The 16,222-nt window shown below is 45.6% G+C and overlaps 1 protein-coding gene across 2 annotated transcripts in view; it reads left to right on the top strand.

Annotated features, from left to right (window-relative positions):
• Window positions 1-16,222, top strand: part of LOC133376284 (ly6/PLAUR domain-containing protein 2-like) — a 33,429-nt gene extending 17,207 nt beyond the window's left edge. The window contains exons 1-3 of one of the 2 annotated variants that reach the window (XM_061608101.1): window positions 1,468-1,677; window positions 13,431-13,550; window positions 14,897-16,222. In XM_061608101.1, coding sequence (XP_061464085.1) covers window positions 1,626-1,677; window positions 13,431-13,550; window positions 14,897-15,108 — 384 coding nt within the window. In that variant the 5' untranslated portion in view covers window positions 1,468-1,625 and the 3' untranslated portion in view covers window positions 15,109-16,222. Of the gene's footprint in view, window positions 1-1,467; window positions 1,678-13,430; window positions 13,551-14,896 lie in introns of those variants that run through there. The other variant, XM_061608112.1, reaches the window with a different exon arrangement.

Raw genomic sequence — 16,222 nt, 5'->3', positions numbered from 1 at the left:
AGTTTGAACGTGTTCCATCCGGAGTGAGGCTGTGTACACATTAGTGGCTTAAAACGCAACATGGCCGTTCTTTTCTCAATTCGGATCCAAGCTGGTTTGGGGAAAAGTCTGTCACAATGCAACATTTCATCAAAAATGACAGGAGAGATACAGGATAGGTGTGGATTGTGGCTAATGCCACCTGTATACTGCTTCCCAAACCAGTGGTGTGAACTCACCGAGTGCAGAGTAAGCAAGAATGTCTACACAACCTGAGATGATGTGACTCTGGCTGGTAGCAGCTCCCCAGGGTCTAAGCAAAGGTCTTTCCAAGCCCTGTTACCGGAGATCCTTCAGCCAGAGGTGCTGAGGATTGAGGCTTCAGCATGCAAAGTATGTACTGTGTTATTGCCCTTCAAAACAGGATTCTCAGTCCACCTTGGTTCAGAACACTTTGGGAGGTTCTTCATGCTGAGGTAAGTCATAACAAAGACTATACTGAATATTTTTGGGAGTTTTGATTTTTAGCTTGAAACCAGCCATTTGGGCAGGAATAAAACTTCCCAGGGGAACAACCAATTGCACAACTACTCAGCATTTTTATTGTGGCAACACCATAGTTTTCCCTAACTGCTGCTGCCTCCTTTTTCCTGAATTAGTCACATGGGTGATCCCACCCAATCAGAAAGCTACTAGTGAACTGCATGACATCATGATGCTGCCTTTCTCATTATATCATCATGGGCCGCAAAAAATAAAGCATGTGGGTTGACATATGCAGTCAGATTTTGGCCACATAGTGACTGCTATAAGCAAATGATGGCAAGTGAAAGTGATGAGAAGTGAGGGCAATTTAAACAAACGAGTTCACTTTTTTTTGTTTTTACAAAAATACCCAACACCAACATGGAAAAATGGGTGGTTTCTGTTTTGTTTTTGCACTGCTGGGAACATTAACAAAACTCCTCCAAACTAGTAAGCATTTTAGAAACACAGGCAGGTGCCTTATATTAAGTTAGATTGTTATCCTATCTAACTCAGTGTTGTCTGCATTGTACTTTATGCTCTGCCCCTGAGCTACAACCAGCTCAGCTCAGATGACAGACCACCAATTCAACACACCGAAGTAATCAATAAGGCCACTTCCACTGGATTCTCAAAGCTTTAAAAAAATGTTGCTGTGGATCACAGAGGGGTAAAGAAAGCAAGGCTGCAAGGCAGAGCAGGAACCCAGAGAGGCCTTTGGGATTAGACAGTATTTGCATTGTTGTCCTGGCAGACCTGGGAGCAGCCACATTTTGCACATGAAGACTGCTATGGTCCAGTGAAGGAGAGAGAGAGAGAACGGATTCATTTCCCTTTGGAAATCCCAAGAAATGCTTGGGTGGGTGTGTTGGGGGGGGGAATAAAACTGTCAGGTGTGCCTATTTTTCTTTTTTCTTGGTAATCTAATCCTCTCAAGATTGAAAGCAAACTTGTTTTTTCAGCTTGAGATTGTTTCAGAGAGGAGGGACATGATGGGTGGAAAAAAACCCAACCCACCTCTGATATAGCAAAAAAGGCAGAGAACCCAGATTATTTATTAGCTGGGCTGTTGACCAGCAAACTGGAATGCTCAGGCGGTGAGGAACTGCTGAAGAGGCAGGATGAAGGTGTTCCTTTCTGCATTGCTGGCGGCTGCTTGGTATGCTGAGTTTGGTAAGGCCTTTTTTATTTACATAGATCCTTTTTTAACGTTTTGATTGGGAGATAAATTAATTTGGGGCACTGGTTTATGCATGGCAGTTAATGCAGTACCTAATGCTTTCATCAGTTCCAGGAGAAGTGCTGCATTTATTGTCTTTTAAATAGCAAGTTCCTAGTCCACATGTTTGCAAAGAAAGTCCTAAAAAGGAAAAGGCAGCTCACTTCCAGATGACCTGTTTACTGAGCATTCCTCCTGATTTGTTTGCACATAGTTTGCAGGGAGTTTAGATGGAACTGGGGCAATTTATTGAGCATCCATTCTGATTTGTTTGTGGGGAGGTTAGATGAGTTTGAATCAAGCAAATGTTATCCACACTTTCCCCATCACTTTCTTTAATCGCAAAAAGTCAGATTTTGGGGTGGGGGTGGGGTGGGGTGGGAGTGTGTTTGTTATGGAAGAGCTCCAAATAAATGTTCATTGCACAAGCTTGATTTGCCGGTATGTGATTGAATCCCTCCTGAAAATCACCAACAGTCTGGAAGAGCCCGCAGAGGTTATAAACAGGAGCAAGTAGGTAAGACCTGTGGCTTGATGGAAGGTTTTATTCACAGCTCGCTGCATTTTGCCACAGACTGTATGGCCATCTCCCCTCTCTGACATCCTGTGCAGCAGCTGGATCACAAGAGGATGCAGACAAGTTTGCTGTTGCAAATTTGGGTGCCGCACCATGACACTTGCAGTTGGGTCAGGGAACCTTTAGTCTTATTATTATTTTATTATTTATTGCATTTATATACCACCCCATAGCCGAAGCTCTCTGGGCAGTTTACAACAATTAAAACATTAAAAACAGATATACAAATTTAAAAAACACATTTTTAAAAGCCATTTAAAAACACATGCTAAAATGCCTGGGAGAAGAGGAAAGTCTTGACCTGGCGCTGAAAAGATAACAGTGTTGGCACCAGGAGTATCTTGTCAGGAAGATCATTCCATAATTTGGAGGCCACCACTGAGAAGGCCCTCTCCCTTATCACAGGGGGAAGGCTGCATCTCGCTGACACTGCTCTGAACGGAGATGGCATCTACCCAACTGAGGTAGTTTTAGTAGGCTGAGTAGTCAAACAGCATTGATATTTGTGTGTTAAAGCTGATTTTACCTACGTATCACTCAAATTGCTTATCTCTCAATATGGATGGAAGATAATTTTAATTTTGTTTGCCTTTTTATGAGAAACTCCTTAATTCACACTTCTGGAACCATTATGCAAATCAAAACACAGCCATCCTTTGAAATCTGCCTTTTTTTAAATTTTGAGATACACTTATCCAACCAAAAAGTATGTACAAAAATGCATATATTCATGAAAATAACATACACAGATGCATTATATTAGGAGAAATTGTTTGGAAAAAATGTGCATATTAGTAGTGCGTACAAAATATGTTTAGGAGCAGTTTGCAGAAGGGCTGTAGCTCAGTGGCAGAGCCTTTACCTTGCATGCTGAAGGACCCAGGTTCAATCCCCGGCATCGCCACGTGGGGCTGGGAAAGAGTCTCTGCCTGGAACCCTGGAGAGCCACTGCCGGTCAGTGTAGACAATACTGAACTAGATGGAGCAATCGTCTGACTCAGTACAAGGCAGCTTCCTATGTTCCTAAAATGTTGGTGAATTTTCATGAGGATTTTTTTAAAAAAAATTGCAAATTTCTGCATAAACATGGAGAACTGAATTTACGATTGAAAAAATGAGAAATCTAGAGAATTCAAACTGACAGATTCATCCATCTTTCAGGTCCACACTCCACTACAACAGATGTCTCAGGGAGGCAACCAACATGAAAGGGGAGGCTGTGTGTTAGCTACTGAGAAGAGTCTTCTAAGTGGCTGATTCTCCGCCTTTTACTCTGATTGGCTCCAGTCAGCATGAAAGGACAAGGACTCTTTTCAATGGCTAACATGCTCCCCTTTCGTGATGACTGGCTTGGACATAGAGACCTGTCTGGGACCCTGTTCCAAAAAAAGTAAGGAGTCTATGACCCCCTGTGAGCCTGGGTGACTGCACCCCTGGAAACATTTATGTAGGGCATTTATGGAATCTTATTCAGATTCCAGAGTAGGATAGGAAGCCAGAGCGGTAGTGTTGTTGTTGTTGTTGTTGTTATTATTATTATTTAATAATAATAATAATAATAATAATAATAATAATAATAATAATAATAATAATAATAATAATAATAATAATAATAATAATAATAATGGCAGTGTAATGTAATGGTTAGGGTGTTGGACTATGATCTGGGAGACCAGGGTTGAAATCTCCACTCAGTGATGAAGCTCACTGAGTGACCTTAGGCCAGTCGCTGCCTTTCAGCCTAACCTACCTCACAAGGTTGTTGTGAGGATTAAATGGAGAGGAGAGAATCGTGTACGCTACCTTGAGCTGCTGGGAGGAAAGGTGGGAAATAAATAAATAAATAAATATTATTACCTGCCCTTCACAGGAAAGTCCCAGGGCGGGTCACAACAATATAAAATACATTATTAGAAATGGCTTACAACACATTACATTCACAACGACAATTACAACCCTACAGTAGAACATTTGAGCCAGGCTCCTTCCAGCTAAACTTTGCACTCTGCTAAACTGTATATGCTGCATTTCATATAAGAATTGTGTGGCCTTTGCCTTGACATTATTGGGATGGGAGTTTACTTTTACATCCTCTCACATCCTATGCTCAAGGCAGCTTACAGAACAACAATGCAGACCATCTGAGTAATAAAATCCTGTCCAAACAAACTGCAAATTAAGTAGCTTGGCGGCACACACATTTCCTGCTTTTATCAGCTGTTATATAAATTTACAAAGAAGTGTTGGGTTATATATGGCTGTGAACTCTGATGGTCAGCTGGAAATCCTCAACAAAGAATGAACACCTGGTCTCAGGACCTCACATTACCTTTGGATGTTTAGAAACGTTCAAAGAATGTTTGCTTCTAATGCTATCCAAACAGGACTTGACCCCAGGAAAAATAAGTTTAATCTGCATAACTTTATGGAGCGTTGAGGGTAGAAATGGGGGAGGGATTGATTTGGTCTGATTTTTGCAGCCAACGCCCGATCCGACACTCCAAAACTTCCTTGTGGTTCCAAATGCAACTTGCAATCAGATCACACATTTCTCCATGATAACAATATCCCAGGAGATATTTTCTCTGAAACCCTGGAGAGCCACTGCTGGTCGGTGTTGACCAGGGCTGGGCAACAACTGGGGTCCTTCAGAGGTTGTTGGACTCCAACTGCCATCAGTTGCAGCCAATAAGCGCAAGGATCAGAGATGCTGGTAGTCCAACATCTGGTGGGCAACAGGTTCCCAACCCCTGACTGTTGACAATGCCAAGTTAGTTGGACCCTTAATAGCCTTACTCTGGATAAGGCCGGTTCTTACATTCCTAGGGATTAACTTGTAGAAAATGCATATAAATTTGTACACATTTTTTTTTGCTGCCCTGGGCTCCTTTGGGAGGAAGGGTGGGATATAAATTCTAATTCTAACAACAACAACACCCAGAATCCCAATGTTCCTTCTTGTCTTTCTGAAAGGGCAACATTATATGTTGACTGTCGTGTCATCTCTGCCTCATAGCCTGAAATAGAGATTCCCATTGGCTCCAATGGGACTTTTCCCCCTAAGATGGCTTCTTCTTCTCCTCCTCCTCCTCCTCCTCTTCATCATCATCATCATCATCCCACTCTTCCTCTCAGAAAACATTAAAAAACATTACAAAATCTATAAAGCATCTCAAGGACAAAACATGTTTTGTTTTTAAAGATTTAAGATGTTTTAAAATATCTTAAAAACATTGATAGCCTATCCTAAATTTGTATTATTATTATTATTAAATGTATATCTCTGCTATCTTTTTGGCTCCAACTATAGACCTTCCTCGTTCAGCAAGCCTTTTAAGTAGAGACCTTATCGCAGTCTGCATCTGTGTTGGAAATGTTTTTAAAGCTTTTTTTAAAAAGATGTTTTTAAAGATGTTTTGTTTTAATATCATAAGAACATAAGAACATAAGAAGAGCCTGCTGGATCAGGCCAGTGGCCCATCTAGTCCAGCATCCTGTTCTCACAGTGGCCAACCAGGTGCCTGGGGGAAGCCCGCAAGCAGGACCCGAGTGCAAGAACACTCTCCCCTCCTGAGGCTTCCGGCAACTGGTTTTCAGAAGCATGCTGCCTCTGACTAGGGTGGCAGAGCACAGCCATCATGGCTAGTAGCCATTGATAGCCCTGTCCTCCATGAATTTGTCTAATCTTCTTTTAAAGCCATCCAAGCTGGTGGCCATTACTGCATCTTGTGGGAGCAAATTCCATAGTTTAACTATGCGCTGAGTAAAGAAGTACTTCCTTTTGTCTGTCCTGAATCTTCCAACATTCAGCTTCTTTGAATGTCCACGAGTTCTAGTATTATGAGAGAGGGAGAAGAACTTTTCTCTATCCACTTTCTCAATGCCATGCATAATTTTATACACTTCTATCATGTCTCCTCTGACCCGCCTTTTCTCTAAACTAAAAAGCCCCAAATGCTGCAACCTTTCCTCGTAAGGGAGTCGCTCCATCCCCTTGATCATTCTGGTTGCCCTCTTCGGAACCTTTTCCAACTCTATAATATCCTTTTTGAGATGAGGCGACCAGAACTGTACACAGTATTCCAAACGCGGCCGCACCATAGATTTATACAACGGCATTATGATATCAGCTGTTTTATTTTCAATACCTTTCCTAATTATCGCTAGCATGGAATTTGCCTTTTTCACAGCTGCCGCACACTGGGTCGACATTTTCATCGTGCTGTCCACTACAACCCCGAGGTCTCTCTCCTGGTCGGTCACCGCCAGTTCAGACCCCATGAGCGTATATGTGAAATTAAGATTTTTTGCTCCAATATGCATAATTTTACACTTGTTTATATTGAATTGCATTTGCCATTTTTCTGCCCATTCACTCAGTTTGGAGAGGTCTTTTTGGAGCTCTTCGCAATCCCTTTTTGTTTTAACAACCCTGAACAATTTAGTGTCATCTGCAAACTTGGCCACTTCACTGCTCACTCCTAGTTCTAGGTCATTAATGAACAAGTTGAAAAGTACAGGTCCCAATACCGATCCTTGAGGGACTCCACTTTCTACAGCCCTCCATTGGGAGAACTGTCCGTTTATTCCTACTCTCTGCTTTCTGCTTCTTAACCAATTTCTTATCCACAAGAGGACCTCTCCTCTTATTCCATGACTGCTAAGCTTCCTCAGAAGCCTTTGGTGAGGTACCTTGTCAAACGCTTTTTGAAAGTCTAAGTACACTATGTCCACTGGATCACCTCTATCTATATGCTTGTTGACACTCTCAAAGAATTCTAATAGGTTACTGAGACAGGACTTTCCCTTGCAGAAGCCATGCTGGCTCTGCTTCAGCAAGGCTTGTTCTTCTATGTGCTTAGTTAATCTAGCTTTAATAATACTTTCTACCAGTTTTCCAGGGACAGAAGTTAAGCTAACTGGCCTGTAATTTCCAGGATCCCCTCTGGATCCCTTTTTGAAGATTGGCGTTACATTTGCCACTTTCCAGTCCTCAGGCACGGAGGAGGACCCAATGGACAAGTTACATATTTTAGTTAGCAGATCAGCAATTTCACCTTTGAGTTCTTTGAGAACTCTCGGGTGGATGCCATCCGGGCCCGGTGAATTGTCAGTTTTTATATTGTCCATTAAGCTTAGAACTTCCTCTCTCGTTACCACTATTTGTCTCAGTTCCTCAGAATCCCTTCCTGCAAATGTTAGTTCAGGTTCAGGGATCTGCCCTATATCTTCCACTGTGAAGACAGATGCAAAGAATTCATTTAGCTTCTCTGCAATCTCCTTATCGTTCTTTAGCACACCTTTGACTCCCTTATCATCCAAGGGTCCAATAGTCTCCCTAGATGGTCTCCTGCTTTGAATGTATTTATAGAATTTTTTGTTGTTGGTTTTTATGTTCTTAGCAACGTGCTCCTCAAATTCTTTTTTAGCATCCCTTATTGTCTTCTTGCATTTCTTTTGCCAGAGTTTGTGTTCTTTTTTATTTTCTTCATTTGGACAAGACTTCCATTTTTTGAAGGAAGACTTTTTGCCTCTAAGAGCTTCCTTGACTTTGCTCGTTAACCATGCTGGCATCTTCTTGGCCCTGGCGGTACCTTTTCTGGTCTGCGGTATGCACTCCAGTTGAGCTTCTAATATAGTGTTTTTAAACAACTTCCAAGCATTTTCGAGTGATGTGACCCTCTGGACTTTGTTTTTCAGCTTTCTTTTTACCAATCCCCTCATTTTTGTGAAGTTTCCTCTTTTGAAGTCAAATGTGACCATGTTGGATTTTCTTGGCAATTGGCCAGTTACATGTATGTTTAATTTAATAGCACTGTGGTCACTGCTCCCAATCAGTTCAACAACACTTACATCTTGCACCAGGTCCCGGTCCCCACTGAGGATTAAGTCCAGGGTTGCTGTCCCTCTGGTCGGTTCCATGACCAACTGGTCTAGGGAATAGTCATTTAGAATATCTAGAAACTTTGCTTCTTTGTCATGACTGGAACACATATGCAACCAGTCTATGTCCGGGTAGTTGAAGCCACCCATTACTACCACATTTCCTAGTTTGGATGCTTCCTCAATTTCATATCTCATCTCAAGGTCTCCCTGAGCATTTTGATCAGGGGGACGATAGATCGTTCCCAGTATTAAGTCCCTCCTGGGGCACGGTATCACCACCCACAACGATTCTGTGGAGGAGTCTGCCTCTTTTGGGGTTTCGAGCTTGCTGGATTCAATGCCTTCTTTCACGTATAGAGCGACTCCGCCACCAATACGTCCTTCCCTGTCCTTCCGATATAGTTTATATCCAGGGATAACTGTATCCCACTGGTTTTCTCCATTCCACCAGGTCTCCGTTATGCTCACTATATCAATGCTCTCCTCTAAGACCAAGCACTCCAGTTCTCCCATCTTGGTTCGCAGGCTCCTAGCATTAGCGTACAGGCACTTGTAAGCAGTGTCTCTCTTCAAGTGTCTTTGGCACTTGTGGTTAGGCCTGTGGTAATTTTGCTCTTCTGAATTTATATCCTGTGCCCCTGCTCTCACAATGCCTACTTCTAGGCCTACCCCTTTTAAAATTTCATCATTTCTTTGGTTTTTATCCCAGGGGGGAGGTTTATTCCGAACCGGACCTTTCTCAGCTCCTGTCGGGTTTCCCCCCTCAGTCAGTTTAAAAGCTGCTCTGCCACCTTTTTAATTTTAAGTGCCAGCAGTCTGGTTCCATTCTGGTTCAAGTGGAGCCCATCCCTTTTGTACAGGCCCGGCTTGTCCCAAAATGTTCCCCAGTGCCTAACAAATCCAAACCCTTCCACCCGACACCATCGTCTCATCCACGCATTGAGACTGCGAAGCTGGTCCTGTCTGGCTGGTCCTGCGCGTGGAACCGGTAGCATTTCAGAGAAAGCCACCTTGGAGGTCCTGGCTTTCAGCATCCTACCTAGCAACCTAAATTTTGCTTCCAGGACCTCACGGCTGCATTTCCCCATGTCGTTGGTGCCAACGTGCACCACAACCACTGACTCCTTCCCAGCACTGTCTACCAAACTATCTAAACGACGGGCGATATCCGCAACCTTCGCACCAGGCAGGCAAAACACCTTGCGGTCTACACGCCCATCACACACCCCACTGTCTATGTTCCTAATGATCGAATCACCCACTACAAGGATCCCTCCACCCCCTGGAGATATATCCTCGGCACGAGAGGATAGCTGCTCATCCCCCAAGGAATGGGTCCCTTCTAAGGGATCGTTTCCCTCTTCCTCAGCTGGATACTCTCCTTCCCCGAGACCATCGTTGTCCATGATAGCAGGAGAGCTATCATCGTTGGAGTGGGACACAGCTATAACGTCCCTGAAGGCCTCCTCCACATACCTCTCTGCCTCTCTCAGCTTTTCCAGGTCCGCCACCTTGGCCTCAAGGAAATGAAGTCGCTCCCGGAGAGCCAGGAGCTCATTGCACCGAGAGCACACCCACGACTTCTGTCCAACAGGCAGATAGTCGTACATGCTGCAGGCGGTGCAAAACACTGGAAAGCCCCCACACCCCTGCTGGCTTCTTACCTGCATAGTTTTGTTTAAGGTTTATTACGTCAATGGGTTGGAGACTGCGGTTTAGTTGAGGTCAGGGAACAGACAGGCAGAGTGGGGGGCCCTGGCCTCCTCGCCCTGCTGCCGAACTCGCTCTGCTGCTTAACTCGCCTTGACACTTTGTCAGGTGGGGCTCCCTCTAGCTCGTGGAGCAGGCTCCCTCGCTAGGGTGCTCTGACCTCATATGTGTGGGTGGTTCCTCCCAGCTACTGCTGCCAGCCAATGATGTGTTACTTGAGGCTGATGGCTATCAGCTGGGGCTTAACTCTTTAGTATTCTCTCTGGCTTCCTTCCTGAGCGAGGGGTGGGGCTGTTTAAGCTTTTGGCTGCTTTTAATCTCAGCAAGGGGCTGCGCCTTCCAGGCAAGTCTTTTGTGTTTGTTGTTTTCCCACCTAGAACAGCCTGACCTTTCTTTAACCTAGGGAAACAGAGCATTTGGTTGTGTTTCAGGAAGGCTGAAGCTGCCCTTTTTAGCAAGGACTGAGCTGACTCTCTCCCTGTATGTATCGGTGGAGTTTCCTTTTCCCCCTTCTCTCCGACTGGAATTTAGCCTTGTTTACAGTGTCCCCTGAAGCTTTCCTGCTAGGGTGGTGTTGAAAACTAGCTTTCTATACGCTTCCTTCTCCTAGGATCTGTCTCCGAAGATATAGGTTCTTTCAGGATTTGGCTCCTAGCTCAGGGTGACCTTGGGCTGCCCTTATTAGTTATTGCTCTGAGCTGTTTTACTTCAATTAAATAATGGAATAAATGGGAGCTACTTACCCTCTTTTCGCTCTGCTGCTTAACTTGCCTTGATGCTTCGTCAGCTGGGGCCTTGATGCTTCATCAGCTGGGGCTTCCTCTAGCTCGTGGAGCAGGCTCCCTCGCTAGGGTGCTCTGACTTTATATGTGTGGCTGGTTCCTCCCAGCTACTGCTGCCAGCCAATGATGTGTTACTTGAGGCTGATGGCTATCAGCTGGGGCTTAACTCTTTAGTATTCTCTCTGGCTTCCTTCCTGAGCGAGGGGCGGGGCTGTTTAAGCTTTTGGCTGCTTTTAATCTCAGCAAGGGGCTGCGCCTTCCAGGCAAGTCTTTTGTGTTTGTTGTTTTCCCACCTAGAACAGCCTGACCTTTCTTTAACCTAGGGAAACAGAGCTTTTGGTTGTGTTTCAGGAAGGCTGAAGCTGCCCTTTTTAGCAAGGACTGAGCTGACTCTCTCCCTGTATGTATCGGTGGAGTTTCCTTTTCCCCCTTCTCTCCGACTGGAATTTAGCCTTGTTTACAGTGTCCCCTGAAGCTTTCCTGCTAGGGTGGTGTTGAAAACTAGCTTTCTATACGCTTCCTTCTCCTAGGATCTGTCTCCTAAGATATAGGTTCTTTCAGGATTTGGCTCCTAGCTCAGGGTGACCTTGGGCTGCCCTTATTAGTTATTGCTCTGAGCTGTTTTACTTCAATTAAATAATGGAATAAATGGGAGCTACTTACCCTCTTTTCGCTCTGCTGCTTAACTTGCCTTGATGCTTCGTCAGCTGGGGCCTTGATGCTTCGTCAGCTGGGGCTTCCTCTAGCTCGTGGAGCAGGCTCCCTCGCTAGGGTGCTCTGACTTTATATGTGTGGCTGGTTCCTCCCAGCTACTGCTGCCAGCCAATGATGTGTTACTTGAGGCTGATGGCTATCAGCTGGGGCTTAACTCTTTAGTATTCTCTCAGGCTTCCTTCCTGAGCGAGGGGCGGGGCTGTTTAAGCTTTTGGCTGCTTTTAATCTAAGCAAGGGGCTGCGCCTTCCAGGCAAATCTTTTGTGTTTGTTGTTTTGCCACCTAGAACAGCCTGACCTTTCTTTAACCTAGGGAAACAGAGCTTGTGGTTGTGTTTCAGGAAGGCTGAAGCTGCCCTTTTTAGCAAGGACTGAGCTGACTCTCTCCCTGTATGTGTCGGTGGAGTTTCCTTTTCCCCCTTCTCTCTGACTGGAATTTAGCCTTATTTACGGTGTCCCCTGAAGCTTTCCTGCTAGGGTGGTGTTGAACACTAGCTTTCTATACGCTTTCTTCTCCTAGGATCTGTCTCCTAAGATATAGGTTCTTTCAGGATTTGGCTCCTAGCTCAGGGTGACCTTAGGCTGCCCTTATTGCTTATTTCTCTGAGCTGTTTTACTTCAATTAAATAATGGAATAAACGGGAGCTACTGACCCTCTTTTCGCTCTGCTGCTTAACTCGCCTTGCCGCTTTGTCAGCTGGAGCCTTGACGCTTCGTCAGCTGGGGCTCCCTGTAGCTCGTGGTCTATTAGGCGTCTTCACAGCACAATACGCCTCCGGCTATTTCAGAAGTGGTGGCTTTTACACCCGCCCCCTCCCAGCTGGAACCTACTCTAGAAATGAAAGCGGCGATATCCGCCACCCAAAACACGCAAGGATTATTTCTCCTGACACCACCCAGTGGGACGCTTGCCTCAGCCTGGGTCAGATATGCTCTCTGCCCCACAAGCTGCAGCCCTCCCACCTTTTGTCCCACCCAAAAGGCGACCACTGGTGTGCCCCATTAGCACAATAGGATGTAGGATAGGACCCTGATATGGTAGCACACATGACCAGGGAGGCATGCAGGATTTTCAATGCACTAAATAACTTTATTAAAATACAAGGTGTTGTATAGTTGTCCTGCCCGAAGTCGAGGGATTCAGACTCAGCGCATCCAGAGCAGTTCGCCTCATTAGCCTAGCTACTCTTTCTAAGAAATCAACTCTGCTCTAGTTCTGACTAGCATGACTTTGTGACTCTAAGATGTTGGCTGAGCAACGGGGTCCCTCTCCTGAGTCTACTTAAGTAGGCTTGGATTGCATGTGCGCACGAATGCTCTGCCTCAGCTCTGACTGGTGGTTTGATCTCAAGCTCCCCCTCCAATGGAGGCAGGGCTTCCAACAGTCAATTTGGGCGTGGGAAACTGGGCAGCGCTTGGCTGGGGAATGTCTGACATGCCAGGCTGTGCCTCAGAGGTGGGTGGCGGGGGCGTGTCCAAATGGAGAGCGTCCGATGAGCCAGGTGGTGATTGTACAGGGAGGTTGGGAGTGGTGGGGGCTGAGCTCTCAGAGGAGGGGCTGGGGCGCCCTGAGAGTCCACCCTGCTGTCAGCCCCCACCCCAGGCTCCCAGTCCAAGCCCTCATCATCTGACTCGCCTTCTACTATCCCTCTCCTGTCTGCCTGGCTCAAGACAATAGTATGTTGACGTATAGTCGCTATCTTCCGTACCTATCCTACCCCTTTAACTATGTAATCCACCTTTTCCCACCCAGCTCATTCCCATAACACAACCCCCTCCTTCCACTCCAAATTCCAACAACAAAAAAGCTCCTAGCTGTCAAAACCAATTGTCTTTTATTCAAACTTTCCTTAAGACTCTCACTCACCCCTCCCTCCTACCTGGTTAACATTGCATTAACTCCTTCAAACCAGCAACACATTTACTAACAGTTCCCAAGAAATGGTTTCGTTACAGCGCCCTTGGCTCCAATGGACTCCTACAGGTAGCCTGTGTTGATGAAGGCTTCTTCCTCTCCCTCCCTCCCTCTCTCTCTTGCAGCCCAAGCTTTGCAGTGTTACTCTTGCGAGCAGCCCACAACTGCTGAAAAATGCATGAAGGTGGCCAATTGCACGCAGAATGAGACCGTGTGCAAGACGACAATGTACTCCCGCGAAGAAGGTGAGATATTGGCTGTGTTCTCCCTCCACACTCAGGCAGTTGCTGGGGTTCACAAGTGGGGAAGCAGGCTGTTGTGCTCAGGTCCTGCTTGTGGGCATCTGATTGGCTACTGAAAGTGTAGGATGCTGGACTAGATGGGCCGTTGATCTGATATCCTGCAGGCCTCTTCTCATGTTCTTCAAAGGGACAACCTTTTTGCTGTTGTCCACCTGGGCCAGGGGTTTGCCGGCTTTCTCTTAGAACATAAGAACATAAGAACAGCCTGCTGGATCAGGCCAGTGGCCCATCTAGTCCAGCATCCTGTTCTCACAGTGGCCAGCCAGGTGCCTGGGGGAAGCCCACAAGCTCTTTCTGGGAAGGAAAGAAACAGACAGAGAAGTTCCACTTTGTGTAACTCAGGGCCTATGCAGCAGCCCTTGACCTCCCCTGAATGAATAGAATGTTTGTAAGGAACATCTTTTTTTAACAGGGGGAGTGGGTGGGTGGAACACATAGGAACACAGGAAGCTGCCTTATACTAAGTCAGACCATTGGTCTTATCTTGCTCAGTACACTGACTGGCAGAGACCGTCCAGGATTTCAGGCAGGGAACAAGCCCTACCTGGAGATACCAGGAACTGAAGCTGAGACCTTCTGCATACAAAGCAGACGCCTTTCCTCTTGGCTGCATCTCTTCCCCAGAAGTGAAGTCGCCATGAGCTCAAATTGCCAACCTGTGCTTTGCAAGTTGTGTGGATGTTCTCACATAGTCGATGGCATGGATGCAAACAGTTGGCTCCTGACTGGGGGAAAAATGAATTATTTGGGGGAGGGAGACAGAGACAGTGTCTAAGTCAGACAGAACAAAGCATCTCCTGGCTACCTGATCCTTTTCAGTGGAGATGCCAGGGATTGAACGAGAAATGTTCTGCATGCAAAGCATGCGCTGTGTCACTGAGCTGTGGCCCTTTTTGCTGGGGAGTTTGCAAAACCCTTTCTTCCCTGTATTCCTCCACTGAAATGTCCCGTCCACCAAAACTACATCTCAGCGCAAAAAATTCAGGTAGCATTTGGGATGATGCAGTTTGATCTACAGAAGCTGACCTGTGCAAGATCTTTGGTTGCAGACTTGGTTTTGACCTCCAGGCCTTTCCCCGAGTATATGACTTTAAGGTGCTGAATTATGCTATTCCCTTACTCAGTGTTGGGTAGCAAGCCACAGCTCCCTTTGCCCAGTTGCAGATAAATTTCAAATGGTGTTAAGGTGGTACACAAGGAGACACAAAGGAAACCCCCCAATACTGTGGTTGATTTTAGGGGGTGGGCAGTCAGCAAGGGCTGACCTATCTTGCTGGTTATTTTTGCAGTGTTTCCTTTCCTGGGCGATGCAACTGTCACACGGTCTTGCTCCTCAAGTTGCATTCCATCTGATGTGGACGGGATTGGCTTGACACGCCCAGTTACCTGCTGCAACACTGATCTCTGCAACATCGATGGTGCAGCCAGTATGCAGATCAGTTACATCACAGTGGCAGCTTCGGCAGCTTCCTTCTTCATCCTCCTCAGGACTGGACTGTGATTTCAGAAGGCAGATCTTGAGGGGGGTGGGAAAGCCCACTCGATCAAGTCCCAGTTGGCCTAGCTCTCTCAGCTGGGACTCCCTTCCTTCCTAGAAAGAAGTGTTGAAAAGTGCATCTTCTGCTATCATTACAGACTCCTGTTTTCCTCAAGCAAAGAAACCAGGGCCAAAAATACTTGTGCTGAAAACCACTGCCTTGGACATGTCCACACCATACATTTAAAACATGTTTAATGCACAAAGTGCCTGGCTTTCCCCAAACAATCCTAGGAACTGTAGTTTAGCCTTCCCAGAGCTACAATTCCCAACACTTTTAACAAACTCCAGTTCCCTGGATTCTTTGGGGGAAGGCATGTGCTCTAAAATGTGCATCAAATGTGCTTTAAATGCATTGTGTGGATGTGACCTCATTCTGCTCAGAGCTTCAAAGAGAATCAGAAACCTGATCCTTTTGATATTTTGGTGGCACCCATTTGTTCTTTGCTTCATTTGAGCTCCGCTCATTTTCACTGACTATCTCATTTAGTCTGTGGGTTCGTCTTGAAGATCTCCTTTTAAGCACGCCTGATCAGGGTTCCCAGTCATGAGGTGGATTCTAAGTGCATTTAATGGGGAATTTTTATATACATAAGGTAGGCAAAATATATTCTTTTAGAAATTATAAGGATCATAATTTTATAAAGGAACAGCAGAAGTGATCCTCTCCTTGGTACTGACACTTCTGCCTGTGACACGAATGTGTCCATGGTAACTGGTATGCATCGTATGCTAGGTACAGCCTGGCTCAAGAAGATAAGATAAGGGGAACAGAACATTGGTACTGAAAGTCTCTGTCCTCCCCAAAGCTATGAGAGGAATTCGTACTGGAATGTATTAGCTCATAGCAGAAATGTGCTGGTATTAGAATTGCTTAACATTACCTGATTGGCTAGAAAATAATGTAGACAGTGTAACCTCTATGTAATGCTTATGTGTAACTCCATGATTGGGAAATGCTAATGTCTTTGTCCTGGAAAATATATAAACCCCAGGCGAACAGTGCCATGTTGCAGCGCTCCACCAAGCTCAAAGGGAGACTGACCGTGCGTACGCTCGTGACCAATAAAGGCCTACC

This window comes from Rhineura floridana, chromosome 1 (genome assembly GCF_030035675.1).
Source record: "Rhineura floridana isolate rRhiFlo1 chromosome 1, rRhiFlo1.hap2, whole genome shotgun sequence".
NCBI lineage: Eukaryota > Metazoa > Chordata > Lepidosauria > Squamata > Rhineuridae > Rhineura > Rhineura floridana.
The sequence above is the reverse complement of the archived record's forward strand: the minus strand, read 5'-3'. Positions and strand labels throughout refer to the sequence as shown.